Source organism: Phasianus colchicus, chromosome 13 (assembly GCF_987193195.1).
Source record: "Phasianus colchicus chromosome 13, bPhaCol1.hap1.1, whole genome shotgun sequence".
Lineage (NCBI taxonomy): Eukaryota > Metazoa > Chordata > Aves > Galliformes > Phasianidae > Phasianus > Phasianus colchicus.
The window spans coordinates 3,208,357-3,233,641 of NC_143448.1; the positions used below are offsets into that span (position 1 = coordinate 3,208,357).

General features: G+C 57.3%; 2 protein-coding genes across 6 annotated transcripts; one reads left to right on the forward strand and one right to left on the reverse strand.

Moving 5' to 3' along the window:
• Positions 1-2,046: 2,046 nt before the first annotated feature.
• NDRG4 (NDRG family member 4) lies at positions 2,047-17,750 on the forward strand. Of its 5 annotated transcripts, XM_090149848.1 has the most exons (17): positions 2,049-2,194; positions 5,254-5,345; positions 5,452-5,496; positions 11,510-11,615; positions 11,989-12,109; positions 12,280-12,342; positions 12,515-12,575; positions 12,860-12,946; positions 13,071-13,127; positions 13,391-13,494; positions 13,731-13,787; positions 13,868-13,919; positions 14,083-14,130; positions 14,351-14,386; positions 14,544-14,595; positions 14,963-15,001; positions 15,581-17,750. In XM_090149848.1, the coding sequence occupies exons 1-17, from the start codon at positions 2,158-2,160 to the stop codon at positions 15,733-15,735; spliced, it is 1,212 nt and encodes a 403-aa protein (XP_090005974.1). In that variant the 5' UTR covers positions 2,049-2,157; the 3' UTR covers positions 15,736-17,750. The 5 variants fall into 5 exon arrangements, with proteins under 5 accessions (XP_090005975.1, XP_090005974.1, XP_031471331.2 ...); XM_090149849.1 differs by lacking the exons at positions 14,963-15,001; positions 15,581-17,750 and adding an exon at positions 15,246-15,562 and having other exon boundaries at positions 2,047-2,194; XM_031615471.2 differs by lacking the exon at positions 14,963-15,001 and having other exon boundaries at positions 2,053-2,194.
• On the reverse strand, positions 17,533-24,583 carry LOC116243765 (uncharacterized). Its single transcript, XM_031615161.2, has 2 exons — positions 23,646-24,583; positions 17,533-23,229 (listed from the first exon to the last, which is right to left on the reverse strand). Exons 1-2 carry the CDS (start codon positions 23,855-23,857, stop codon positions 20,334-20,336), a joined length of 3,108 nt encoding a protein of 1,035 aa, XP_031471021.2. The 5' UTR covers positions 23,858-24,583; the 3' UTR covers positions 17,533-20,333.
• Between the last annotated feature and the right edge of the window lie 702 nt (positions 24,584-25,285).

Below are 25,285 nucleotides of genomic sequence, written 5' to 3' on the forward strand. Positions count from 1 at the left end.
TGCCCCACATCAGTCAGGACTGTGCCACCCCAGCCCCCTGCTCCCCATCCACCTGCCCCATGCTCTGCCATGTGGCATAACCATTTGGTTTGAGGATGGGATGCTTCTCAAACAGCTGCAGCCCAGCTTCAGCATCATCACCCGCAGCGACATCTCTGGGCGAAGGGCTTCCCAGCTCTTTGGTGCCACCAGGAAAAGAGCAAACAGCAGAAAACAGCACAAGTCTGCATACTGCATCCCTGACCCTCCAAGAGTCCTTGTCCACAGCTGTGACCTCCCTGATGCCATCTCCACAGCCAGACCTTGGTTTGAACTGCCTCGCTGTCATGTGGCTGAGATGAAAGTGCGTGAAAAGCCATGTGGAAAATGCCACATTGACCTGCAGAGAGAAATGTGGAAAAATCCATGCTGTAAAACTCCCTTTAAACATGCAATTGAGGGTGCACACCACGTGCATGCAGATTCCAAACGCCCTGCACAGGGTTATGCTGCTGCCTCCAGCTCAGTGCATGGAAAGCCTATGCTCTCTCCATACCCGATTAATTGTGCAATTATTCCAGCCATATGGCCATGCTCCTTTGGCAAGGTAGCATCTAAAAGCTCTTATTTGGTCAAGTTGAACTTTGTGCAGAGAGGATAAATTCCTGGTGTGACAATCATTTCTTCCTGTAGGAATCCCTGTCAGTTAGAGGTTTGCATTTGCACATTTTTATCGAGAGGATGTGACTCCTTCATATCCCTGCTCAATTCCAAGGAGAACCATTTGCTGTGGTGTAAGAGGCAGCCCTGAAGGCAGAGAAGAGCCCAGGGGGCAATGAGCCAGCTCCTGGCTGAACACCCCCCATGCTCCCCAACATCCCATTGAGGTGAGAAGGTGAACACAGCCTGGCAGGCAGAACTACTGGTGACTCAACAGGAGAGGCTGAAGTCAGCTGGAAGCTGGTTGCCATCCAGCAAGCCTGGGACAAGCTGTCAGAACAGATGTACCAGGGATGGAACAGACGTGTGCCCCAGCCCTGCTGTGGGATGAGCTGCACTTGTGTCTGGGCTGTACAGGAGGAGTGCTGGGAGTGCATCCACTGCAGTCCTGGAGTTTAGGGTTGGGAGAAAACTTGTGTGAGAGTTTGCTAACAAGACTCTGCATCTACCCTCTCAAGCTGATGGGTTTGGGAACCCCAAAAAGTTCCCAGTCCAGAGGCAGCTGAGGCCTGCATCCCGCTGGTCCCCAGAACTTCCAGGATAGGGGTTGTCTCCCAGATTCCAGCACCAAAATCCCAACCCTGGTGCAGCATCTTGTGTGGTTTAGGAGACCCTCAGCCTCAGCTAAGCTGAAGAAGTCCATCAAGGAGGAGTGAGTGATGGAGTCCTGGCCCCAAGGGGCAGCCTGCAGGATGCTCAGCTTTTCCCACCTGAGCCACTCCAGCTGAAGGAAAATAAATTAAAACAGTACCAAAGAAATATATGGGAAGGAGCAGTGGCAGGACTGACCAGAGCAAATATAGTGTTGCTACCTTGCTGCCTTGGGAGCCCTTGGGCTCCTCCACAGTCCTGAGCACTGCTGTGAGGGTGATGGGTGATCCTCCTTTCCCAAACACCGCTATCCCACAGCTCCTTGTAGGTGTCTGGGGACCGTCTCCATCCCAGCCATGGTGTCATCTCCTGGGTGACCCCTCAGACCCTCTCTATCGCCATCCCCACTCCCTGCCCCCTGACTCCTTGGCCATGCTGTGGGGACACCCATTGCCCAGGTCTCCCTTATTGCAGGACCTCCCGGGCCTTTTGACCATCGTGGGGACCCCCACCCTGCTCAGCCGTTACAGCCCCTTTCCTGGGGCACAGCTCTTCCCCTAGACTTCTCCCACATCTTCCATCGCTGCACCCCACTCCTTTTCTCGCACAGCCCCCCGCGCTCCCCGCAGCTCCACAGTTGCCCTTTAGTTCCCCCCTCCCTCGTTCCCATTATCCGTCCGTTCCCGGCCCCGCTCCCGGCCCCATCCCCGGCCCCGTCCCTCCTCTCCGGCCCCGCCGAGGGGAGGATCCGCTCCCCGGGGCCGTGCCGCCTCGCCCCTGCGCCGCCCTGCGCTCTCCGCTCCGCTCCTCTCCGCTCCTCTCCGCTCCGGCTCCGCTCGCTCCCCGCGCCGGGGCCGCCGGCCCGGCATGAAGGTTCTCCGGCACAAGATCGAGCTGCTCACAGGTACCCGAGCCCCGGAGGCACAGCGGGGCCGCGGGTCGCGCTGCCGCATCCCTCGGGCTGGGGCTGAGCTTCGCGGTGGCTCCGTTCCCTGCTGCCGCAGCCCCCGGCCGTGCCCTCGGGCTCGGGGCGCTCGTGGCCCCGGGTGGGCTGGGGAAGTAGGAGGGCTGCTGGGGTCCTCTTGCGGGGCTGCCGGAGCATCCCTACGGCTCACCCTCGGGGCCAGCAGCCCGGCTGCCAGCTTCCCCGATGAGTCTCGACCCGGCTTTGGGGGATTTGTCCTGGGCCGGCGGGGTGGGAGGGGGCCCACGCTGTGCTCTGTGGGGTTTTCCAGCAGCCCCGTTCGTTTGGTTTCTCCCCCCACCCTGTCTGCTGCACGCTGCTCCTTTCACCCCGAGGAGCCATGCCAGCACCCCGGGATGCCACAGCCACGCTGGGCAGCACACGGAGAGCAGCAGGGAGGACCCTGTGGGTCCCCCTGCCTTCTGGACACCGCTGTTAAACTCTTCCTGCGGCCTCACTGGGATGAGAAGTATAACAGTTGGCAGTAATGCATTTCCTCGCCGTATGCTGGTTCTCCTTCCATAAGTGAACACTGGGCTGCAGGTTCCCAGGGAAGGCAAAGCCAACGGGGCTGCCTCCATCTGCATCTCCACACGCGGTGCCAGGGCCCCACAGGGCAGAGCCGCAGCAGCCGTCTGCATCTCTCTTCCCTGGCTCACCCCTGGAAGATGCAGGGGAAAGGCTGTTTGCAAGGGTTCATGCTGGCATGCTGTGAGAGCCCAGAGTTGGGTGGTTGCTGGGCACGTGTCTGATCCATAGAAAAGAGTGAAATGGAAAGGGGTCGCTTAAATTGCTCCTGGCAGCGCACACGGAGTGTGTCCTATGCAGCAGTGCCTTCAGGGGAGCAGCAGTGTGCTGTGCTCCTGGCCCTCAGCTGCTGCTTGGCTGAGCAGGTGGATGATGCCGTGCTCTGTTTGGGACTGGTTTGGCATTAGGGAGGAGATGTGTCCCAGCTCTGCCCAGGACATGTTGGCACCACGTGGGGAAGGCAGAGTGGGAACACCTGGGGAGGGATGCTGCTGAGGAGTATTGGGATGAGTTGGAGGGAAAAGTGCTCACTGCCAGCCCTGGTGGCATCTCCCTGGCCATCACATTCTGGGCAGGTTGGAGTTGGGCAGGACTTGGAGGGTCCCCATGCTGCCACTGGCTGGGACCTCAACTTGGGACTTCCCACTGGCACTACTGGGGCACCCCCTGGAAGACACGGTGTGGCTGTGATCCTGCTGCGGGGCTGTGGCATCCTTGGGGCTCCCTGTTACAGAGATCCCAAGGCTGACCCTTAGCTCCTCTCCAGCTCCCGAGCCCGAACTGCTCCCAATGGCCGTCGTTCTGCACTGAAGATGCTGGTTCGCATGGGGTTCTGCCATGTCCCCTACGGGCTGGTGTTCCCCCCCACCACACACCAAGATCACGGGGCTGTTCCTCATCACTCAGCCTCCCTCCCTCTGATTATCAGCCATAGGCTTTAATTAACAAAGACACCGACCGTATGCTAAGTGCTGTCCCCAGCCGCCCTAGGACTGCGGCCACGCAGCGGTCGGCGTGGTCAGCGCACGGTTCTCCTGCTCTCTTCTAGACCTGGCGCCTGGTGAGGCTGATTTCCCCCACTTTTTAACCTTCCCTCCCTTGAGATGGGGGCACAGGGCTGGAGCCAGTGTGGGACTGGGACTGCAGGAGCTCCGGGAGGCTCTGCGCTGGTGCTTCTGCTTCGAAACCTCCCTGGTTTGTTGGACTGCTCCCAGAGAGCAGAGCAGAGTGTGATTTCTGCAGAAAGCAGCCAGGTGGCAGAGCCCGCTTGGTTTTTCAGCTGAAAACTCAGTTGGATTAGCAGAACACAGCTCTGGAGGGAAGCTTATAATCAGTTCTGTGTTCTGGGTGGCTGGGGCAGGGGTGAGCACGCCCTGTGATGTTCCTGTAGTTCTGCATTTCTGCACCTCCAGCTTGGGCTGCCTCAGGTGTGGTGCTGAGCAAAGCATGCAGCAGGCCTGGCTGAGGCTGCTGATGGAGCAGGGTCTGCTTCTGCCTGGTGCTGGCACAGCCCCCGTCCTCGCTGGGCTCCATGGAGAGATTGGGTGGGAAGCAGCAGGAATATGGCTGGAGGCTTGGTGCTGGGGAATGGGTGGCAGTGGACAGTGGGAGCTGCTGGAGATCCAACCTGTGCATACACAGGGCAGCCTGCACTGTCTCTGTCCCCATTCCCCCGTCTGTCACTGAGTGTGGCCAGCTACTGTGCAGCCCTTCACTCCCCTTTGCTTTCTGAGCTGGGCTGACACTTGGGGATATGTTGGCAGTGCTGGTGTTAGGATGTACAAAGCCTTGGTGCCCTGCTCAGCAGCACACAGCACTACACCTGCTGTGAGGACCATCCCTGCAAGCCCTGTATCTGAGCTGCCAGCTGGCCAGCACTTGCTGTGCAAGTGAGGGGAGGGCTGTGTGAGTAAAGGCTCTGGGTTTGGTTTCCTCCCATCATTGCCATACCACCTTCAGGTGGTCTCTGTACTCCCTGACAGAGCCGTTCCTGCTGCTCAGAGCATCCCTGTGTGGCTGAGAAATGTTACACCTTGGTCTGGCTCTGCAGGGAGGTCTCCCTTGCTCCCACCCTTTCTGCCCACAGCCTGCACGCAGCTGAAACATTGACCCATCTCTCTGGCCAATGCTGGAAGCTGCCATGGAAATCAGACCATTGTCGCCCCGGGCTGCGTACTTGCAGGGTGACCAGCTCTGACAGACACACTGCTCTCCCAGTCTGCCTGAGTCCTTAACTGGGAGAGCTGGAGCTGGGCAGGAGCTGAGCTCCTGCAGGTGCTGCCAGCCCTCACTTCCATTCCTGGCCCCAAAGCTGGGTTTCCTGCAGCCCCTGGCCAAGCCAGCACACTGGGCCCCGTTGGCTAAGTGGATGGGAGCTGATTTGGCATTCTGGGCAGAAAGGCTCAGGGAGAGCTGAGGGACACCAGAAGCAGGACCCAGCAGGGTGCTGATGTCTCCTTCCCCTCGGACAGGGCTGCTGCTGCAGGAGATGACCATGGCGGGGCTGCACGAACTGCGCTTCACTGAGGAGAAGCCACTGCTGCGTGGCCAGGATGCTGAGCTGGTGAGTTGGGGAACAGCTCTGGCTCCAACCCCGCGTGTTGGCTGCCAAGACGTGGACACTGGTGTGCTTCAGCCCTCAGTATCTAATGGCTCTCCTTCTCCCACAGGAGAACTCGGATGTGTTCCTCTCTGCTGCTGACACAGACTGGAAGGTAGGACTGGCTGTAGTGGAAGAGGAGTTGTCTCTTGCCCCAGAGCTTGGGGCAGGCAGTGGCTGCTTGGTACTGGTGCTGTGGGAAAAGGCCATGGCTGTGGGTCTGCCTGCAGAGCCCCTGGGGACACTGGCCTGGTGCCTACTGCAGCACTTGGTGCTGGCGGTCGGATGTGGCTGGTGGGCACTTGGCAGTGAGCCGGGGACAAAATCTTTTTAGGACTGGTGTTTTCTTCTAAAAACCAAGCTGCTTTTCCAGCCCCTCTGCCATTGCCATGGCAATGGTTCCCTGGGTGATGCCAGCTCCCCAGTTACATAAGGGTGGGTGAAAGTGTCTTTCTCTTTATGGGAGGCAGGGCACTGCCCCTGTCCTGCCCAGCTCTCCTGCAGCCTGGCCTTGGGGTGCCAGGCAGCAGGAGGCTGTGGCGTGAGTCCCTGCAGGTTCTGCTTGTGCCTGGTCCCGGCTTGTGTTTCAGTCCCCACTTCTGTCTTGGGCTCAGCCTGTGCTGTGCTCCCCTGATGTCAACTGGGGTGTCAGTACACAGGGATTGGGATGTGGGCTGCTGGTCCCTGGCTTGTTGCCTGTCCCTCTGCCAGCAGCAGGGAGGCTGGAGCACAGCGTGTCCTCTGCCAGGTCCCTATAAGGCTACTTCACAGCGTACATTGGTGATCTGAGGATTGGCAGTGCTGGCTGCACCTTTTCAGCTCCTACGCTGAACCCCCAGTGCCTGTGAGGAGCAACTAAAGCTGATTTCAGTCACCCTGCCAGAGGGGCAGGAGAGCCTCAGTCCCTGTTTTGGCAGATGCAGTGCCCAGGCTTTTAGGAATGGCCCCTTCAGCCTCCATTGCCCATGTGTGTGGTGTGGCACAGCAGAGTTTTGTCAGGATGCAGGGAAGTGTGGTTTGCAGAGCCAATGGGAACAGTCTGTTATCACCAAGGCAAGGGTGAGGAGGAAGAAGAAGGTGGTGTTGCTGATGCTGTGCTGCTGGAGTCCCATGTGGGTGTCCACAGCCCCTGAAATCCCTGTGAATTGGTGTCCTTGGGCTGATGCTCTCCACACAGGCCTCACCACAGCCCCAATGTGCTTCTTGCAGTGCTGGCTGGGTGCAAGTCTGCTGTGCTTGCTGCTTGTGGCTGCAGCTGCACCAGTCTGGGGGAACTCCACTTACCACAGCTCTTGGAGCCTGACCTAGCAGGCAGTTGTTCACCCCTCATAGTGTGTACTTGTCTGGCACACAGGTAGACACTGTGTCCACAAGGGTACTGTGAGAGACAGTTTCAAAAGCTTTGCAAAAATCCAGAACATGTCCTGTCCTTCCTTTGTCGGCTAGGTGGGTAACCTTGTCATAAAAGGAAATTAAATTAGTTAAGCAGGACTTTACACTTGAGAACCCCTGACCAATGTGACCGATGACTGCTGTGTCTTTCAAGTGTTTTTCAAAAACTCCTAGAATTATCTTCTCCATAATTTTAACAGATACTGAAGTGGTACTGCCAGGCCTGGAAATAATGATTTTTCTTACCATTCCTGAAAACTAAGACAATATTTTCCAGCTTCCAATTGCCTGGGACCTCTCTGTATTCTTAAGATCATTGGAGAATAATTGAGGGAGGAGTCTTTCCATAACATCATCCAGTTCTTTCAGTATCCTGGGATGATTCCCATTGGGCCCATGGACTTACCTGCCTTCAGCAGGCACAATGGCACATAGACCTGTGGAGGGCTCTGTTCCTGTGTCAGAAGTCATCTGGGACCTGGGCTTCTCTCTCCCACATGGTTGTTCAGTAGCACAGCTGTGTCTCCAGGGGTTTGGGGTGGAGTTCCCTGCAGGATAAAACAGTGCAGAGCAAAGTTTTCGAGCTAGCCTGGCTTGTTCAAGGCAAGGTGAAGGCTTTCCCACTGCCTGTCTGCCCTTTCTCCCACCTCTTCCTCCCCTAACTGATGGTGAAGTTGAGGATACATGGGGAAGCCGTGTACACACTGCTGATGGCCGGAGTGCTCAAGGCCATGGCCTGGGAAGTTGCTCGGAGACACTGAGCTGCTGCCATGATGTGTGCTGGGGCATGGAAGAAGACGTGGCAAGGGATGCTAGTGGGCACCAGATGCCTCTCTGAGGTGGGGCAACAAGGCCATGCTGGGCCGGGGATGCAGGAGTGTCCTTGCTGGATGCTGCCTTGGTCCAGCAATGGAATGTGGCTATCCAGCCTGTCCAGGCAGGCGCTGCAGGCTGCAGGACTGCCTCTATCTGATTATCAGCCAGTAGGACTGGGCTGAAGGTGCAGGGAATGATACAGGGCCGTGATGGTGAGAAACTGTTACTGGATGGGACCACTGGGCAGGTGGAGAGACAAGCAAACTCTTGCTGTGTGGCCCAGGGATGTGGTCTGACCCACTGGGGTGCTGGGCTGTTCCTCCTGGCTTATTCACCTGCCACTGGCAATGTCCAGGTTTGGGCTAATTAGGGTTGTGAAATCATCCTGCACCATGCAGGAGTGGGGGGATTCGTGTCCATACCTGCGTGTCATGTAACCTCTCTGTGGCCACACAACCACACTGTATTTCTTGTTTCATATCTGCATCTTCCCACCCTGGCCTTAGACCTTCTTATGCTTCTGGGTGAGGTGATGGCGTATTGGGGCAACATTCATATGTGTCCACACATGTGCACAAGGCTCTGTGTGCATGGTCATATGCATACACAGATCACTTGCTGTGTGTGTCTGTGAGTGCACGAGTGCTTCACTGTCCATGTGCATTGCTGCAGGCTCCGGCCTGGATGGCTGCAGGCTCAAGCATGACTCTGCGTGTTTGCACTGAGCCATGTGTGCAGGTGAGGGGTGCTGAGCTCTGCCTTGAGGATGCTCTGTATCACAGACGGTGTCAGCGTAGCCCCATCTGGGTGCCTGTGTCTGTTTGGTCTGCTGAAGGAGGGAAGATGGAGCGGGTACTGCACGGCGCCAGGCGTTTTTCTTCATAAACAAGGGTATTTGGGGCCAATTGGAGCATGAATAATTCGCGTGGCAGCCAATGGCTGAGTGCCGGCTGCATCGCAGCGCTCGCCTGCAATGGAGGCCAAACCTGCTGGGGCTGCACGTCGGCTGAGGGGGAAGGGAGAGGGAGGGCTTAGCGCAGGGCTGGGGCTCCGTTATAAATCGAGGCGAGGGGCTGAGCCAGCGCAGAGCTCTGCTTCATCCCAGCCCGCTGCAGCGCCGTGCCCTGCGCTGGGACCCCGTGCCCGGCCCTCCCTGACCGCGCATCCTCACCTGCACGGTCCTCACCATGCCCGAGTGCTGGGATGGGGTAGGTACCACCGTCGCCGTGCTGCCCTCCCCCCTGGATTTTGCCCCACTTCCTGCCCCACTGGCTCAGGATGGACCACAGCACCAAGCAGGGCTTGCTGTGTGCCGGGCAGCTGATGGGGTGGGCGCAGCTCCCGCCAGGGAGCCCTTCCTTCACGCGGCCACACCACCACCGCATCCCTGATGCAGCGCGGGTTTCGGGGCCGCATTGTCCTTGAGCACGTCCTCCTCGGGCCTGGCGGAGCTGCCGCGCCGGGACAAGCTGAGCTGTGGCTGCAGCTGTGCTGGGATGACTGCGGGCAGGGGAGCCCTGCTGCACCCCACCGGGGTCTGAAGGGAGCAGAGGGGATGGAGGGCCAGGGAATGGCCATTTGGGAGCGACCCCTCGGATGTTTTGCAGCCTCTGCAGCGATGGCAACAGGCTGGTGTGGAGGGTGGGCAGGTGGGAGTGCTGTGACGGGCAAGCGGGAACCCTGCGGATGCTGAATCCTGCACGGAGCTGGGCTCTGCCAGGCACATATGGGTGCTGCAGCCCCTGCACCACCTCGCTGCAGCCATGTCAGTGACCTTCTTCTTGTTAGCTTCATTCTCTCCATCATGAGCCTCTCCTCTGAGCGAGCACAGACGCGTCTGCGGCAGAGGGCAGGGCTGTGGCACCCAGCAGTGCCGCAGCAGGCAGGGATGTGCCTGGCCTGCTGGGCGGGGGTCACAGCACTAGGGAAGGAGACTCCAGCTCAGGCTTGTGATTTGGAGCGGGGAGCGCACAGGGGGCTGTCAGGGCTGTGAGGGGAGCTGTGTTGGAAGGGAGGAGAGAGCCCTGTGCCCAGGATTGGGCTGTGTGGACACCTCCTGCTCGGTGACCTTGGGCCAAGCCGTTCTGCTGCCTCAGTTTCCCCATCTGTCACGGTGTCCCTGTTCAGCACCTGCAGAGGTGGGTGAGAGGGAAGGGGTGGGTGCCATGAGCCGTGGGAGAGGAGTGATGGCTGTGATTGAGAGCTCGGTCAGGGTGTCCTTGGGGAGCTCAGCATCAGCTCTGAGGAGCCCTTGAGCCGTCCTCTGGTGCTGTGAGCCCCTGGAGGCAGCAGCTCATGGCGTGGAGAGGCACCACGGCAAGGAGCATCTGTCCTCAGGCTGTTCCTCCTGCCTGAGGCCTGCGTCCTTCACAGTCCTTGGTGGCGCGTGGCCTGCAGGAGCCCACGTGGCTGTGGAGGGGCCGTTCCCCCTGCATCATCCCATCCATGGGGCTTTTCTGTAGCTGTCAGGGCTTGGGGAGGAGGATGAAGCTACACCAGTGTGACCTTGTGGGCCTGGGACAGCAGGCCTGCAACCCCCTAGCTGGGAGAAGCTCTGATGGCAGTAAGTGGGGACTGGAGGGTACCTGTGCCCTGAAATGGTGCTCTGGCAATGAGATGTCTTCTGCTCCCTCCTCTTTAGCAAGGCTGAAGTGAGTCAGAGGGTGATCAGGAAGGAGCTGCCCTTTACTCCCCTTCTCTCTCTGGCAATCGCTGCCCTCCCGAGCCAGGGAAATGGAGGCACAAGGCATTCCTGGTCTCTGTGTGGAGCATGGCTATTTTAGAGCACAGGGTTTTGTGGTTATTTTAGCTCTCATTTTGAGCTCAGGATGTGGCACTTCCCAGGGCGATGTTTGGGATCTGACCACTGCCTATTTGCCCCAGGTGTAGTGAATCCAGGCCAAGTGGGTCACACTGTTCTCTCATCTTGTTGCCAAAACTGTCGTGCTCTCCTGCCCTCTGAGACTTCCCGTCCTATCCTGTTCCCCATCCCATGATCATTGCCATCCCAAGCCCTCTTCGATCATCCCAAATTCTCTTGTCTCAATTTAAACCATCCTATCCCATCACATCTCCTTCCATCTGAAACCTTTATCCCTTCATCCCGCCGGTAGTCCCATACCATGATACATCCATTCCATCCTAGATCCCATCCCATCCCATCCTGTACACCTTTCTAATCCTAAATCTTTCCACCCCATCCCAAACTCTCCATCCCTTCCTGTGGTCTTCCTGTCCCATCTCAGCTGTTCTGTACTATCCCAGATGCTCTGTGTTTATTGTACTCTGTTTCTGGGACATGGATGCACCTTTCCTGCACTGGCTCCTGGGCAGCCTCCTGTGTCTCTGGGAAGAGGTTGGGCTGCATTTGGACAGACTTTGCTCATTGCTGCTGCCAAACCTGGAGATCCCGAGCCTTCCACATGGGTGAAATCTGCTCATGTCAAAGGTGAAGGCAAATGTGGAGTTGGCATGTGGATCCCATGAGGAGTCACAGAGAGTCTGCAGAGGAACCATCCACAGGCTGCTATTAAATATGCAGTAGCTGCATCCAGCTTGGGAAAACTCCGCCCTGTGGGGAGCTGATGGAAGCTGGGAGTATTTATATGCAATGCCCTGCCCTCTGCTGCTGGCCTAGACACAGGGCCCCCTGGAGCTTGGGTCTCATCCCTGCCCAGGGCTGTGGGGCCGCATGCCCTGAACCCCAGGAGACATCTCCATGGTGCTGTCTGCCAGGTGCTTGCTTACCCACAGATGGTTCCCATGGGGAAGGCATTTCTGGGATGCTGGCCACACTGAAGCCTGCGGCCACACACACACACACACAAACACACACACAGATGACTCTTGGGAAGGTTGCTGGGGCAGTGCGAGGGGTGTGTGGGCAGGACAAATGTCACTCATCTTTCCTCTTCCCCCAGGAACACGACATTGAGACGCCCTATGGGCTGCTGCACGTGGTCATCCGGGGCTCACCCAAGGGGAACCGCCCTGCCATCCTGACGTACCACGATGTGGGCCTCAACCGTGAGTGCCTGGGATGAAGGAGCTACCTTGCCCATTTTAGCCACCCTGCTCCTTTCTGAAGCCAGCATGGGGTGGATGGGAATGATCTCAGCCATGCTGGATGGGAACAGTGTGGCTGTTTTGAGGCTCTGCAGCCTTGTCCTGCAGTCCTTGGTGTCCATCCTCATGCTAGGGACGCACAGCCCTTGCTAACAGTGTCCATGGTCTCTGCTGTGGAGGCCAGAAGCCCAGAGGGAGGGAGTGGGCGGCTTTGGTGGCACATCAGCTCCTGGCCAAGGCAGTAGGACAGTGGATGACCTGTCTCCCACGCTCCCCTCACCCACCAGACCCTGTGCTGGGTGTTTGGTCTCTGATCACTGCCTCCCTTTGACAGACAAGCTTTGCTTCAACACCTTCTTCAACTATGAAGACATGCAGGAGATCACAAAACATTTTGTGGTGTGTCATGTGGATGCGCCAGGCCAGCAGGCAGGAGCCTCACAGTTCCCGCAGGGGTAGGTGCCTGTGCTGGGGACTTGCCATGCCCACTGGTTGCCCTTGCCAGGGCAACCACCTGCTTGCTGTGTCAGAGCCCAGGGTGGGCAATATGGTGCTTGGTGGGTGAGCAGGGTTGTGAGCTCTGCACAGGCCCCACAATCACCTCCCTGTGCCCTCCCTGCTGCAGGTACCAGTACCCATCCATGGACCAGCTGGCTGCCATGTTACCCAGCGTGGTGCAGCACTTTGGGTGAGTCAACTTCTTCTCAGATGGTGCAGGGAGCAGTGTGGCAGGAAGGCTTGGGGCTGGGGCAGTTGTCCTGGTCAGCCAGTACCCTGTATGTCATTTTGTGCCCCATCCTCGTGGAAGGGATGCCCTGGGGTTTCCCACCATTTCCTTATGCTACGTTTCTGCTTTCCAGATTCAAGTATGTGATCGGGATCGGTGTTGGGGCAGGAGCCTACGTGCTGGCCAAGTTTGCGGTGAGCATGGAGTGGCCCTGAGTTGACTGGGCCTCCTGTCAGCCCAGCATGTGGGCAGGAGCCTGAGCTGTCACCCCAGGAACAGTGTGCTGCTGTGAAGGTTCCTGGAGGGCATTGGAGGTTGGGATGGCAGTGCTGTGCCAAAACAGGGCCATGTTGGCCCCCTGGGCTCCAGGACAACTTGGGATGCCCCTGGCCTGGACTTAGTTCCTGCACAGTGGGCAGTGTTGCTGGTGGACACATTGCCTTTTCATGCTGAACATTCTTCCTCTTGCTTGGTGCAGCTTATCTTCCCCGACCTGGTTGAAGGGCTGGTTCTCATGAACATCGACCCCAACGGCAAAGGCTGGATTGACTGGGCAGCTGCCAAGGTGAGCAGAACCCAAACTCCTCCAAGCTCTGGTGGCATCCTTTGGCACCCATCCCATGCCACCTGCGATGCCAGGGCAGGAGCCAGCCAGGGCAGGATGGTAACTCCCTGTGCTCCCTCCACAGCTCTCGGGCCTCACCAGCACACTGCCAGACATGGTCCTGTCCCACCTGTTCAGCCAGGTAAGGGCTGCCTGCATTCTGCCTGCACCTGTCCCCACAGCATCCCAGCCTGACTGTGCCCGACCCCCCACCGTGTGCTGGGTGCTTGGTGCTGGGGATGGCCTTGGCAGAGCCCTGCCTGCATCCCTTCTGCCTGATCTGGGGCTCAGCCCTACCCACGTGCTGGGTGAGATTTGTGCCTGCATCCTGCTGTTCTGCTGTTAGTGGGCAAGGCATGGGCACCTGGCAGCCCTGGCCCTGATTTCTGTCCCCTGCTGGTGCAGGAGGAGCTGGTGAACAACACGGAGCTGGTGCAGAGTTACAGGCAGCAGATTGGCAGCGTGGTGAACCAGTTCAACCTCCAGCTCTTCCTCAACATGTACAACAGGTAAGCAGCATCCAGCAACATCACCATCTTCGCAGGGTGGTGGGTGGCCCTGAGGTGCCATGGGAACCTCCACCCCACTGAGTGCTGCTGTCATCCTCTAATGCAGGCCAGCAGGGAGCAGCGTATTGGGGGATCACAGTGTGCTGGGACAGCAGGGCTCCACAGAGTCATTTTTTGGGCATACCCCAGCTCTGTGCTCCCCTGCATGCTCACACTGGCTCTCTCTCCTCCTCCAGCCGCAGGGATCTGGACATCAACCGGCCCGGCACTGTGCCCAACGCCAAGACACTGCGGTAAGAGCTGCACAGGCACCGCCCAGCGCAAGGAGCCCAGCCTGAGATCTGACTGTGCCATTTCCTCCTCTCATTTCCAGTTGCCCTGTGATGTTGGTGGTGGGAGACAACGCTCCTGCTGAAGAGGGTGTGGTGAGTGATTGTAGCCATCCATGCTTGTAGGCATATGGGCACACGTGACTGCCTGGGGTGGGATGTGCCAGCGCAGTGCTGGGACCAAAGGTGGTACCTGTGGGCAGCTTCTGCCAGGCGTGAGGCACCCTGGAGTGCTAGTTCTTGTCCCTCTCACCCACAGGTGGAGTGTAATTCCAAGCTGGATCCCACAAACACCACTTTTCTGAAGGTAAGTGGGTGATGACAGTATCAAGGTGCCCCCCACTGCTTGTGCAGTGCCCTGTTTTCCCGTGCTCCAGCATTACAGGTTGTCCCTGTCTACCTGCCCCAAGTTCATGTGGGACTGGAGTGAGCAGGGTGGCCTGGCAGTAGAATCCAGCCATTGGGCACTAGAGGTTGGGATGGGAGAAAAGGCGTCCCCCAAACTAACCAGAACTTTGTCTGTGCAGATGGCGGATTCTGGTGGGCTGCCCCAGGTCACACAGGTGAGTACTCTCCATCAGCTGAGTTACACTGGCCCCTGACATAGAATGGTGTGGCCCCTATCTGGAAAGAGATGGGCTGATGTGGGCACAGGACTCCCAAGGGGTACTGGGGGCGGTGTGGGGCTGTGCCTCAGCTCCTTCTGCTCTCTCCCTGCAGCCCGGCAAGCTGACCGAAGCCTTCAAGTACTTCCTGCAAGGCATGGGCTACAGTGAGTGCTGGGCACGGGGCTGCCTGGATGTGTGTGTGTGTATGTGTGTGGTGTGGCACAGAGGAGCCTGGCACATGAGCGTGCCCATCCTGACGGAGGGCTGCAAATGTGTCTGTAGTGCTGTATGTGTACAAGGTGCCCATCCATGTATTTGGGGTGTGGGATGTACAGGCTCTGTGTGTAAGAGAACTGTGTACATGTGTGGGTCTCTGTGTATGCGTGTGTGTGTGTGTGCAGGTCTGTGTGCACCCACGCAAATCTGTGCACACACATGGGTTAGGAGGAGACCTCTGGCCCCGTGCAGCCCCCAGTGTAGCTGACGTTCTCTCTCTGCCCTCCTGCCCTCCTCCTGCTCCCGCCCTGCCAGTCGCCCACCTGAAGGATCGGAGGCTGAGTGGAGGTGCAGGTACCGCTCGGTGCTGCCTGCCCTGCATGGTGCCCTCAAGGCGCTGAGCCCTGAGGCTGCTGGGGCGCCTTTGGGAGCAGCCTGGGCATGGGGCTGCCCCTTCCCAGACAGTGCCTTCTGTCCTGCTCTGCTTTGCCCAAAGTGTTGGGCTGCCTCCACCCTGAGCCAGGGCTGAGGGCTAAGCAATGGCATTAAGACAAGCCTCCCCGTGCAGGCAGCATGCCCACCGTGTGCTCTTTCACAGGACAGCAGCTGTGCCCTCTGTGCATCCTGGTTGGAGGAAGGTGCCACCTTCACCCTGGGGAACCGGGAGAGTTCCCATCCTCATTCACACCCCCCTGGAGCATGGTGGCTGGGGCTTCCCACTGCCTCACTGCCCAGGGGATTGGCTGGGGCACCACATCCTCTGCCAGCACGGAGCTGCTCATGTTGTGGCACTGCATGCTGCAAGCTTGTGCCTGGGGCCATCTGCCTTGGGGAGTGGGACCTGCTCCAGGCCAGCAGCTTTGCTTGCATTAGGCAGTGTCAGCCCAGCCTCTCCTGGCCAAGCACCCAGACCCCCTCTCTGTGCCCATGCAGTGCCGTCTGCCAGCATGACCCGCCTGGCACGCTCCCGCACAGCCTCGCTCACCAGCGCCAGTTCTGTGGAAGGTGCCCGACCACGTGCCTGTACCCATTCGGAGAGCAGCGAGGCCATGGGGCAGATCAACCACACCATGGAGGTATCGTGCTGAGGCCCGTGGCCGCCACCACCGTTTCCTCCAGAGCCATTTCCCATCCGTCAGCATCCCGCCAGCACCCACCCGCCCCACGGACGACCTCTGCCAGTGCTCTCGCTCCCCTGGGGTCGATTCATCTTCTTTGCTGTTGGCCTCCCTCCCTCACTGGGCACCAGAGGAGCTTCTCCTTGTCATCTGCAGGCTCAGAGTCCCAGCTCAGCCCAGTAGTCACACATGGCTCTGCCTCAGTCCTCACCTTCCCCAGCACTGCCTTGGCCCTGGTGTGGAAGGGAGGATGGCAGGGAGACGTGGCCGGGATGGGTGAGCAAGGGTGGGATGGTGGGATGGAGCAGGGCAGTGGGACATGGGCAGGACAGCAGGACATGAGCAGAACAGCAGGATACAGAGAAGTAGGTCAGTCTCTTAAGGGTGGCCAAGCCAGAAGGAAGCCAGGGCTGGGGTGCTGTGTGTGGTCGTTTTGGGGAGATCACAGTGCTCATCCTGGGGCTGCAGCTCCCATTCTCCCCAGTGGCCATTCCCTGGGCACTGCATGGGATCTCTGGCACGGGCAGGACCTGCAGCCCGGGTGGATGCTGGGCATCGTGAGCAATTGCATCCTGCCTGTGCCTCTCCCTGCCATGCACCTCGGGGGCTGCCCAGGGCAGGGACGGAGGTCTCAGCCTGAGCTGTCAGGGCAGAAGGGGATCATCAGCATCCCCCCAGCTCACATCCCGTGCACAGTGCTGCCTTGGCCCTGTTTTTGTTGCAAAAAGGACAGTTGCTGCCTGCTACCAAAAATGCATATGGGGGCAGTGTCTGCCCCTTGAATCACCCAGTCCCTGATGTGCTGGCCCTGGTCTGAGGCTACCAGAGCTCAGAGGCAGCTGGGTCTGGGGTCACCATGAGGATCCGCCTCCTCAGCCTTTGGCTGTCGCTGCAGCAGAGCCATTAGCAATAAGATGAGACCACCCCACTCCGGGAAGCCCCCTGCACCCCCGGCCCCTCTGGGCACCCCACTTCAGCGTGCCGGTTCTGCAAGGTGCCCCCATGGCACGCGGGGAACATTCCACACCTGGCTTTGTCCCTGGGAGATGGTTCCCCCTTGTCTCACCTCTGCAGGGAGCGGGCCATCAAGGGCTTGGCTCTAAGCAGTCTGCAAGGCCCCAGCCAGCCCCAAGTGGCACGGACAGCCACATCATTGTGTAACCCTGCAATCAGCCACCCAGCCCAGCTCCTCCCATGCCTGGGCCAAAGGAGATCCCAGCTCTGGTGATGGGTGCTGGGGGTCTCATGGTAGCCCTGGGACAGGGCAGCTGCAGAGCCCCTTTGAGGATCCACCTGCTGCAGCCATTTGGGCTGGAGCAGGTCCCGTGCAGCCCCCTTGAAGCACTTTCCCCACAGGCCCTCGCCCCCATCAAGGGGCCACAGGGCTCCCAGCGGGTGCTCGAGGGCTCCTGGCCCCAAGGCCGGCACCTCGGTCCATACCCCATAACGCTGACAATGCCAGTGTCCCTGTTTTCCCCCATTCACTCTGCTATGTGCTTCCTTCTCGGTGTGACTAAATGCTAAGCAGACTTTTTTTCTGTAGATACCACTGCGATCACCCATTTTCTCAGCGTGTCCTTCCAGATGATATATATATAAATACCTATACATATTATATATATGGGGTTGTCTGGGCCCTGACCTTTGGGTTTGCTCCCCCTGTTCTCTCGTACAAGTGGTGCCGTGTGGTTCCATTTGAGGTGGTCTGGCCGTGCTTGCCTTCGGTTTCCCACCTGGGTTGTGTTGGTTTGTTCTGTTCCCTTTGTGGTTTGTTCTTTTGATTTTATTGGTTCTCCTCTTTTCCCAGTCACATCAGAATTGAACGCATTTCCCCCTTTCCCTGTCTGAGCGCAACTGGTTTTGTCACAGTGGTGTCGAGGCCACAGTTCTCACAAGACGGCAATATGTAAACCAGATTTAACTAACCTGTCGCTGTAGAGAGGATTTACTGTATTGGAAAAAAATATTAATAAATATGATAAGAATCTGCTGTGCTTTTCTCATGTACTGAGTTGAGGCTGGATCTGAGGTCTGGGCAGGCAGCCCAGGGAGCTGGCTGAGGTGGAGGTGTCTGCTTGTGCCCCTGCTTCTGGCTCTGCCTCTGCCCTCCCTCCTGTCTCTTCTTCCAGCACGAGGCCATGGGTACCCTGGGAATGTTCTCTCAGTGTCCCACTGCTTCAGGGAGTCCCACAAGTTCATCTGGCCATGCTGAGGTCCTCTGCTATGCTGGGGTTTCCTGGAAAGCAGCCCCAAAGCCCTCAGAAACCATTGCCATGCAAGGAAAGATGTAAAGCAAATGGTTCTGCATATAGCTCATGTTTACCTATTTATAGCATAGCTGTAAACCACCTCAGGCCATCATCACCTGGCCATTCTCCCCTTCCAAAACCAGGGTCAGCTGGAGGAGGTGGCTCAGGACTGCATCCCATATTTGGATATTCAGAGAGATGGTGCTTTTCTAACCTCTTTGGGCAACCTGTCCCAGTGTGTGACCATGTGAATGGAAGTTCCTGTATTTCAGTGTGTCCTCTCTTCTTTTTCCTTGTCTTGGCACAGCTGCAAAGAGTCTGGCTTCATCTTCTTTCTTCCTCCCTTTCATTTTCGCTTTGTTTCTCCCACGTGCCCTGGTTGACTCTCAGTTAATCCTTCCCTGTCTTTCTTCTAAATCACTTCCTCATCACTCGGTAGCTACAAAGTGAGTAATGGTAACAGTGTGACCTGCTGGCAGCCATGTCCTGTGTTCAGCTTGGGTATTAGGAACAATTTATGCTCACAGAGAGCAGTGATGCAATGGCACAGCTGCCCAAGGAGTTGGGGGAGTCACCATCCCTGCAGGCATCCAAGAGCCATGGGGATGTGGCACTGAGGGACATGGGCAGTGGGCATGGTGGGAGTGGGCTGGGGTTGCGGATCTGAGAGGTCTTTTCCAGCCTTAATAATTCTGTGTTTCGATGTTTGGTACTTGGCCACATACCAGCCCCTCCTGTATACACACTTGGTGGCCTGGAAGGTTTCCTCACATCTGGCAGCTGCACTGTGGCTGGGGGAATGGCTGCTGCTGCTGGGGTCTCAGCTGTTGCATCCCAGCCGCAGTTCTGTGGTCCCAAGGCAACTGACCACTTCTTCAGCGTTTCTCCCCCAGCACCTGCAGTGATACCACAGGGGTATGAATGGGGTGTCTGTGTGGGAAGCTGGAGTCCTGTGTGGGAACTGGAGATACTGGGGAAAGGGGGTGGTAATGGGAGACAGTGGAGGGGAAATGGGAATCCTGGGATGATGTGGGGTCTGGGGATTGTCGGAGGGCTCTGAGAGGGGAAATATGTGTTCTGGTTGGGGAGAAGGCATGTCAATAGAGGGTTCTGAGGGCAGTGGTGGGTAAACAGGGGACTCTGGAGTGGTTCTGGGGGAACTCCAGGTGTCTCTGGGGATATTAAAGGTGTTCGAAGGGAAAAGAGAACTTCGGGAGGGGGATAATGGGGTACTGGTATGTTCTGGAGGAGAATGCAGGGCCTGGAGGAACCCTGGAGGCAGGAGAGGCTGATTACACTAGGGCTTTCCAAAGGGGAAATGGGAGCTCTAGGGGAGTTGTGGTGATACTGAGAGGGTTTGTGGGAGTTTGCGACCTCCTGGGCTCTTCCACCTCAGAGCTCAAAATCTGTTTTCCCCCCATTTTGCAGCCAGAATCCCAAACAATGGCCAAAAAGAACTCAGGGACAGTGCTCCCCTCATCTGACTGTGCCATTGTCAGGCTCCACAAAATGCCATCCCAATTCCACCTCACCCCACATATGACCATAGCAAGGGACAAGTGAAATGGGGGGAGCCTTTCTTTATTGGGGACCCCTCTCTGTGCACAACAGAGCCTTCTGCACCCCAGGGTGACAATGCCTTGTGGGATCCCAGAAACTCTGCTCTGGGGAAGAAGAGCACTTCTGGGGTCCTTTGGGATGGGTACAAGCATTTTGAGGCAAGAAAAGCCAGTCTGAGGAGGGGAACAGTCTAGAGTGAGAAAGGTTGTTCTTGGGCCTGTTTGGAGGGGTATCTCAGAATCTAATTCTACAATACATAAGAATTTTGAGAGAGTCATCTGAATTGTCAGATCTGAGTATTTGGAGTGAGAAAGGCCATTCTGGTGTCCTTTAAGAAGGGAACCTGGCATTTTGGGATGAGAAAAGCCCTGTTGTGGTTCTCCCTGTGGTTACTTCTCCTCTGCACAGCCAGTTGCTTTCCTCTCTATGGCCCTGTGGTTGGATGTCCTCCATCTTACAGACAGCTTTCCTCCCATCTACAGGTTTTCCACCCTATGATCAGTTGTCCTTCATCTTATGGCTGGTTCTCCTCAACCCTATGGTCAACTGTAGTCTTCTATATGGGCAGCTGTTGCACTCCATCCTACGACTGGTTGTCTATATGGATAGTTGCTGTCCATCCTATCACTGGTTCTCTTCCACCCTTGGGCCAGTTGCTGTCCTCCACTCTATGGATGGTTCTCTTTCACATTTTGGCCAGCTGTTGTCCTCCACCCTACAGCTGATTTTCCTCCATCCTACAGCCAGCTGACACTTCCACTACAACTGCTTGTCTCCCTCCCTGGGCCTTCCTGTCCCTCCACCCGAACTTTCTTCTTCCTCCTCCTCTCCTCCCTCTCCCCACCTCAGTGCCCTCTTCAGCCGTGCCCAAAAGAGTGGCTGAGCTGTGGGGTTGAGAGGCCAGCGCAGGTAGGTGCGCCGCAGCAGCACCCGTCGCATGCGGTGGTAGGCAGACAGCTCAGCATCACCCACGTCCTCCAGCAGCACCAGTACCAGGATGTCACGCCGCTCATCCAACAGCCGGTAGCTGGCCAACTGCACCTCCAGAGAGCACCACTCGCTGCGCAGGTAGCTGCGGCTCACCACGCACACTGTTTTCCGGCTGTTGTAGACAGCATCCACAATGTTGTCAATGATGCTGCGGCCCGGCTGGAAGTCACGGTGGTGCAAGCAGAGTCGGAAGGCACCACGCTCCAGCTCAGGCACCAACTTCTGCAACACCCAACTTTCATCAGCTGAATTGTAGGACACAAAGCTGTCGTAGAGGTAGCGCTTTTCCTCCCGCCGCCACCGCTGGTTGACCCAGCACCGCAGGAGGTACCAGTGGTACTTCAGCCTCCAATAGGCATGGTGGTACACCAGCGGCACCACCAGCAGCAGCAGCACTGCTGGTGCAGTCCCAGCAAAGAGGTAGAGCCCCAGGTCCAGGAAGCAGACGCGTGTGTCAAAGCTGTGGATGTAGGCATTGCGCTGTGAGCCGCAGGTGTAGTTGTAAGGGTAGACAACCTGCACACGGCTGTTGTTCAGCCAGCCCTGCAGCCACGTGTTGTCACAGGTGCAGCTCAGTGGACACTTGCGCAGGTCCAGGTAGCGCAAGGAGGACAGCCGGCTGGCAACACTGGCATTGAAGGTCTTCAGCTCATTTCTGGCCAAGCGCAGCACCTGCAGCTGGCTGAGGTTGCCGAAGACCTCCAGAGTGAGTGAGTGCAGACCTACATTCTCCAGGTCCAGGAACTGCAGGTTGCTCAGGTTTCTGAAGATGCCGTCAGGCAGGTCACGTATCCCATTGCTGCTGTCAGCCAATGTCAGGGATTGCAGCTTGCCCAGGTCCTCGAAGACGTCTGGTGGGATGGCCCGCAGCATGTTTTGTGACAGCGACAGCCGCTGCAGCTCCACCAAGCCCTGGAAGAAGTGGTGAGGCAGCATCTTCAGCCCATAGGGCTGCTGTGCCTGCAGTTTAAGGTCGTACAGGCTGCTCAGGTAACGGAAGGGTGGTGGCTGGTGCAGCCACTGTGAGATGTACTGCAGGTTGTTGGCCCGCAGGTCCAGCACCCCGAGGGTAGCTTGCACCGGGGCGAACACTCTACTGCTCACTTCCAACAGTCTGTTGCGGTCCAGGTACAGCCTGCGCAGCTTGGACAGTCCCTGCAGTGACTGTGGGGCCAGGTGGCGCAAGTTGTTGCCCCCTAAATCCAGCGTCTGCAGCTCGGACAGCCCCTGGAAAACACCAGGGAAGAGGACAGAGACACGGTTGTTGCGCAGGTTGAGGGTGCGCAGGCTGTGGAGGTCAGTGAAGGAGTTGTTGTAGAGGTCAGTCAGCAGGTTGTTGTCCAGACGCAGCTCTGTCAGGTTGTGCAGCCCCCACAGTGCCTCCCTGTCCAGCAACACCAGGCTGTTAATATTGAGCTGTAACACCTGCAGGGCTGGGGCATAGGCAAAGGCGCGGAACCCAACAGTCAGGATGCGGTTAAAGCGGAAGGAAATGTTGTGCAACCGTGGCAGCACCTGGGCCCCCTGGCAAGATGGCAGTTTCTTCAGCAGGTTGTGCTCCACTTTCAGCACTTCCAGCTCCTCCTGCTGCTTCTTGCCCAGCAGCTTGCCAGCACAGCCCACCTGCTGCAGTCGGTTCCAGGACAGGTCCAGCTCTCGCAGCACAGGACACGATGCCAGCGCATTACACGGAAGCACCTTCAGTCCATTGCGTTGTAGCCGCAGCTGCTGCAAGGCCTGGGGACCCTGCAGACTCAGGCACACCTTTTTCAGCCCATGAGCCCCCAGCACCAGCCCAGAGAAATCCAGGCTGCGAGGCTGGATGTCAGAAATGTCCAACAGGCGGAAGACATCCAAGGGGTTGCCCATCAGGTGGAGCAGGCTGATGTTGCGCAGGTGGAGCTGGGTGAAGGCCTCCGCCTGTGAGATACTGTTGTAGGAGAGGTCGAGTATCTTCACGTGCCGTAGCATCTCTGGGCTACCCCCTGCTAACTCCCCCAGCGAGTTGTTGCACAGCTGCAGGGTGTGCAGCGAGGCAGGTAGTGGTGGGCCTGGCCCCAGCATTGTCAGGTTGTTTTCACATAGGTCCAAATGCTCCAGTTGTGCCAAGCCCTGCACCGCCACTGCCACCGCCCCCAAGCCGTTCAGCTGCCCACCCCGCAAAGACAGACGGCGCAGGTTGAGCAGGGGGAGCAGAGCACCAGGTGACACCGTGCTCAGGGGGTTCTGTTGTATCCACAGCGAGGACAGGTTGCCCAAACTGTTGAACACCCCTTCGGCGAGTGTGGTCAGCCGATTGTGAGACAGGTCCAGCACCACCAGCACACCTAACCCATTGAAAGCACCAGGGGAGAGGGTCTCCAGTTGGTTGTGGGCCAGGTCCAGGGTGTGCAGCTGTGGCAGGCGGGCAAAGGCAGAGGGCTGCAGGCAGCGCATTAAGTTGTATGACAGATTGAGTGAGATGGCATGTGGTGGCAGGTCAGACACTGCCAGGGCCGGTGACTCCAGGAAGCGCTGGATGCAGCGGAAGCGCAAAGATGCCCTGACATCCTCAATGCAGTTGCGAAAGCCATATGGGTGCACCATCGGCATCAGTGTCACTGTCACCAGCAGCAGCAGCAGCTGGGGTGGGAAACAGTGGAAGGGACACATCCCGGTGCTGGGCCTGGGGGAGAGAGGGAGAGTCAGGGGCTGGGGCACAGGGACCAGAACAGCTCAGTGCTGCCAAGGATGACTCAGTGACTCCAACCAGTATAATCAAGTACTGCCCACCATGATCAGTGCTGCCCACCATAATTCAGTTCCATTTACAATAACCCCGTGACCCAGTGTCCCCATACCAGTACAACCCCCAGCTACATAGTGCACTACTGCTGCCTCCCTCCCTGCAAAACCCAGTGCAGAACTGGCTTGGCATATGGAGTTGAGGATTTGGGGACAGGAACTCTGCATAAGATGAGGAGTGCTGAGGAAAGGGATGCAGGGATTTGCTGACAGGAGTGGTGAGGGGGATAGGACCAGTGCAGGATTGGACAGGGACAGGGACAGAGCCATAGAGGATCCCCCTTTTCCCCCTCTTACCGCGCCTTCTCCTCTGCTGTCTCCATCATCCTCAGCCACTGTCTCCTTTCTGGAGTGAAAAAGGGAAGTTGTGGTATCACTTCATGTAACCACTGACGTAGGTAGTGGGAACTGCTGTCACATTCTGGAGGAGCAGCACCTGTCCCCAATGCCTGTCCCCAATGCCTATGCCACCTCCCTGATGCTCTGTGTTGTGACTCCATGACCCTCATGTTCTCATATCTCTCATGTCCCTCATGTCTCCATGATCTCCTATGTTCCCTGTGTCCCTCAGGTTCCCATGTTTCCAACCTTGTGATTCTATGATTCTACGTTCCCCCGTGTTCCCATAATCTTCTATGCCCCCATGCCCCTGCAGATCCCACGTCCTCCTAGCCCTCAATAATCCCCATGTCTCTCCATCATCATATCTCCTCTTTTCCCCTGTTCGGCTACGTCCCCCCTCCCTCTGTCACAAGGCACTGCTATCACTTCCCCAACCCCCAGCCCCCACAGAGCTTCTTACTGGTTTTGGTTCCTCCACTGGGTAATATAATGAAGGACTGGGCAGAACTGGATTGTACTGGGAGGGGGAAAGGACAAAACTAAGGGAAGCCAATAGAGTGTGAGAGATCTAGGGGCTTCTAACAATCTTGGTTTAACCCCGGGTCCAAGGGGCTCCAGCACAGCACAGGATGAGCAGCTCCAGGTGGTGGGAGAGTACAAAGTGATCATACAGCACACAGCCACCACATGGAAGCAAGCTGCTGACATCAAGCCTCCTTCTCTCTCCCTCTTTCATGCACCAGCTGTGTGGACAGTCAGTAATGCACAAGCAAACCAGTTGCCAGCAGTGTGATTCAGCCCTTCTGTTGGGTGCTGGATCACCAGGGGTAGGGACACTGGAAATCTAGAAGTGGAATTGGCCCCAACTAACCTGCCCTAGAGCACCTCCAGATGTGGGGAACCCACAGCCCCTCTGGACAGGTGTGCCAGGGCCCCACCACCCGCTGAGTAAAGAATTTCATCCTAATAGCTGACCTAAATCTCCCCTCTTTTAGTCTAAAGCCATTCCCCCTTGTGCTATCAGTATCAAACCATGCAAAAGGTTGGTCTCCCTCCTGCTTCTAAGCTACCTTTGAGTACTGGAAGGCTGCAGTGAAGTCTCCCTTGTAGGTAACAGTAAGCTATGCTGCTTGCTTGTTCATGTAATTCTAAAACTCTAAGTGTAACCACAGCCCTGTGGTCTGATTTCCTTCTGCCACGGATTCCTAAAGTACCTGCCTGTCCCCATAGCATCAGTTGACAGAACTTGCCATAGTTGGTAGGATCCTAGGGTTAGAAAATGTCTGGTTCCCTTCATCAATGGGATGCACTGCAAAAGAATTTCATGGAATATGAATGGCAAGATCCCAAATGGGATAAGGAATGGCTAATGGCACTAAGCTGCAAGCCAAGCGTCACATGGGGCAAACTTAACAAAGAAATGAAAGACAAGAGAAGGGAAGGATGCTGTGTACACAGTAAGCCCACTACTGTACAAAGACTGCACGTGACATGGACTGGAACCGCTGTTCCGAACTGTGATCAACAGCATAAACCCCCTGTCGTTTTGGAGTTTTGAATAGCAACTTTAAACCTAGTTTGTCCCACAAGCCACG

Coding starts and splice junctions, on each gene's coding strand:
- NDRG4 (XM_090149849.1), top strand. CDS start 2,158: ATGAAGGTTCTCCGGCACAAGATCGAGCTGCTCACAG. Junction 5,497..11,509: donor CTGCTGACACAGACTGGAAG/GTAGGACTGGCT, acceptor CTCTTCCCCCAG/GAACACGACATTGAGACGCC. Junction 14,131..14,350: donor CAAACACCACTTTTCTGAAG/GTAAGTGGGTGA, acceptor TTGTCTGTGCAG/ATGGCGGATTCTGGTGGGCT.
- LOC116243765 (XM_031615161.2), bottom strand. CDS start 23,857: ATGAGGGTCATGGAGTCACAACACAGAGCATCAGGGAGGTGGCATAGG. Junction 23,230..23,645: donor ACAGCAGAGGAGAAGGCGCG/GTAAGAGGGGGA, acceptor TCTCTCCCCCAG/GCCCAGCACCGGGATGTGTC.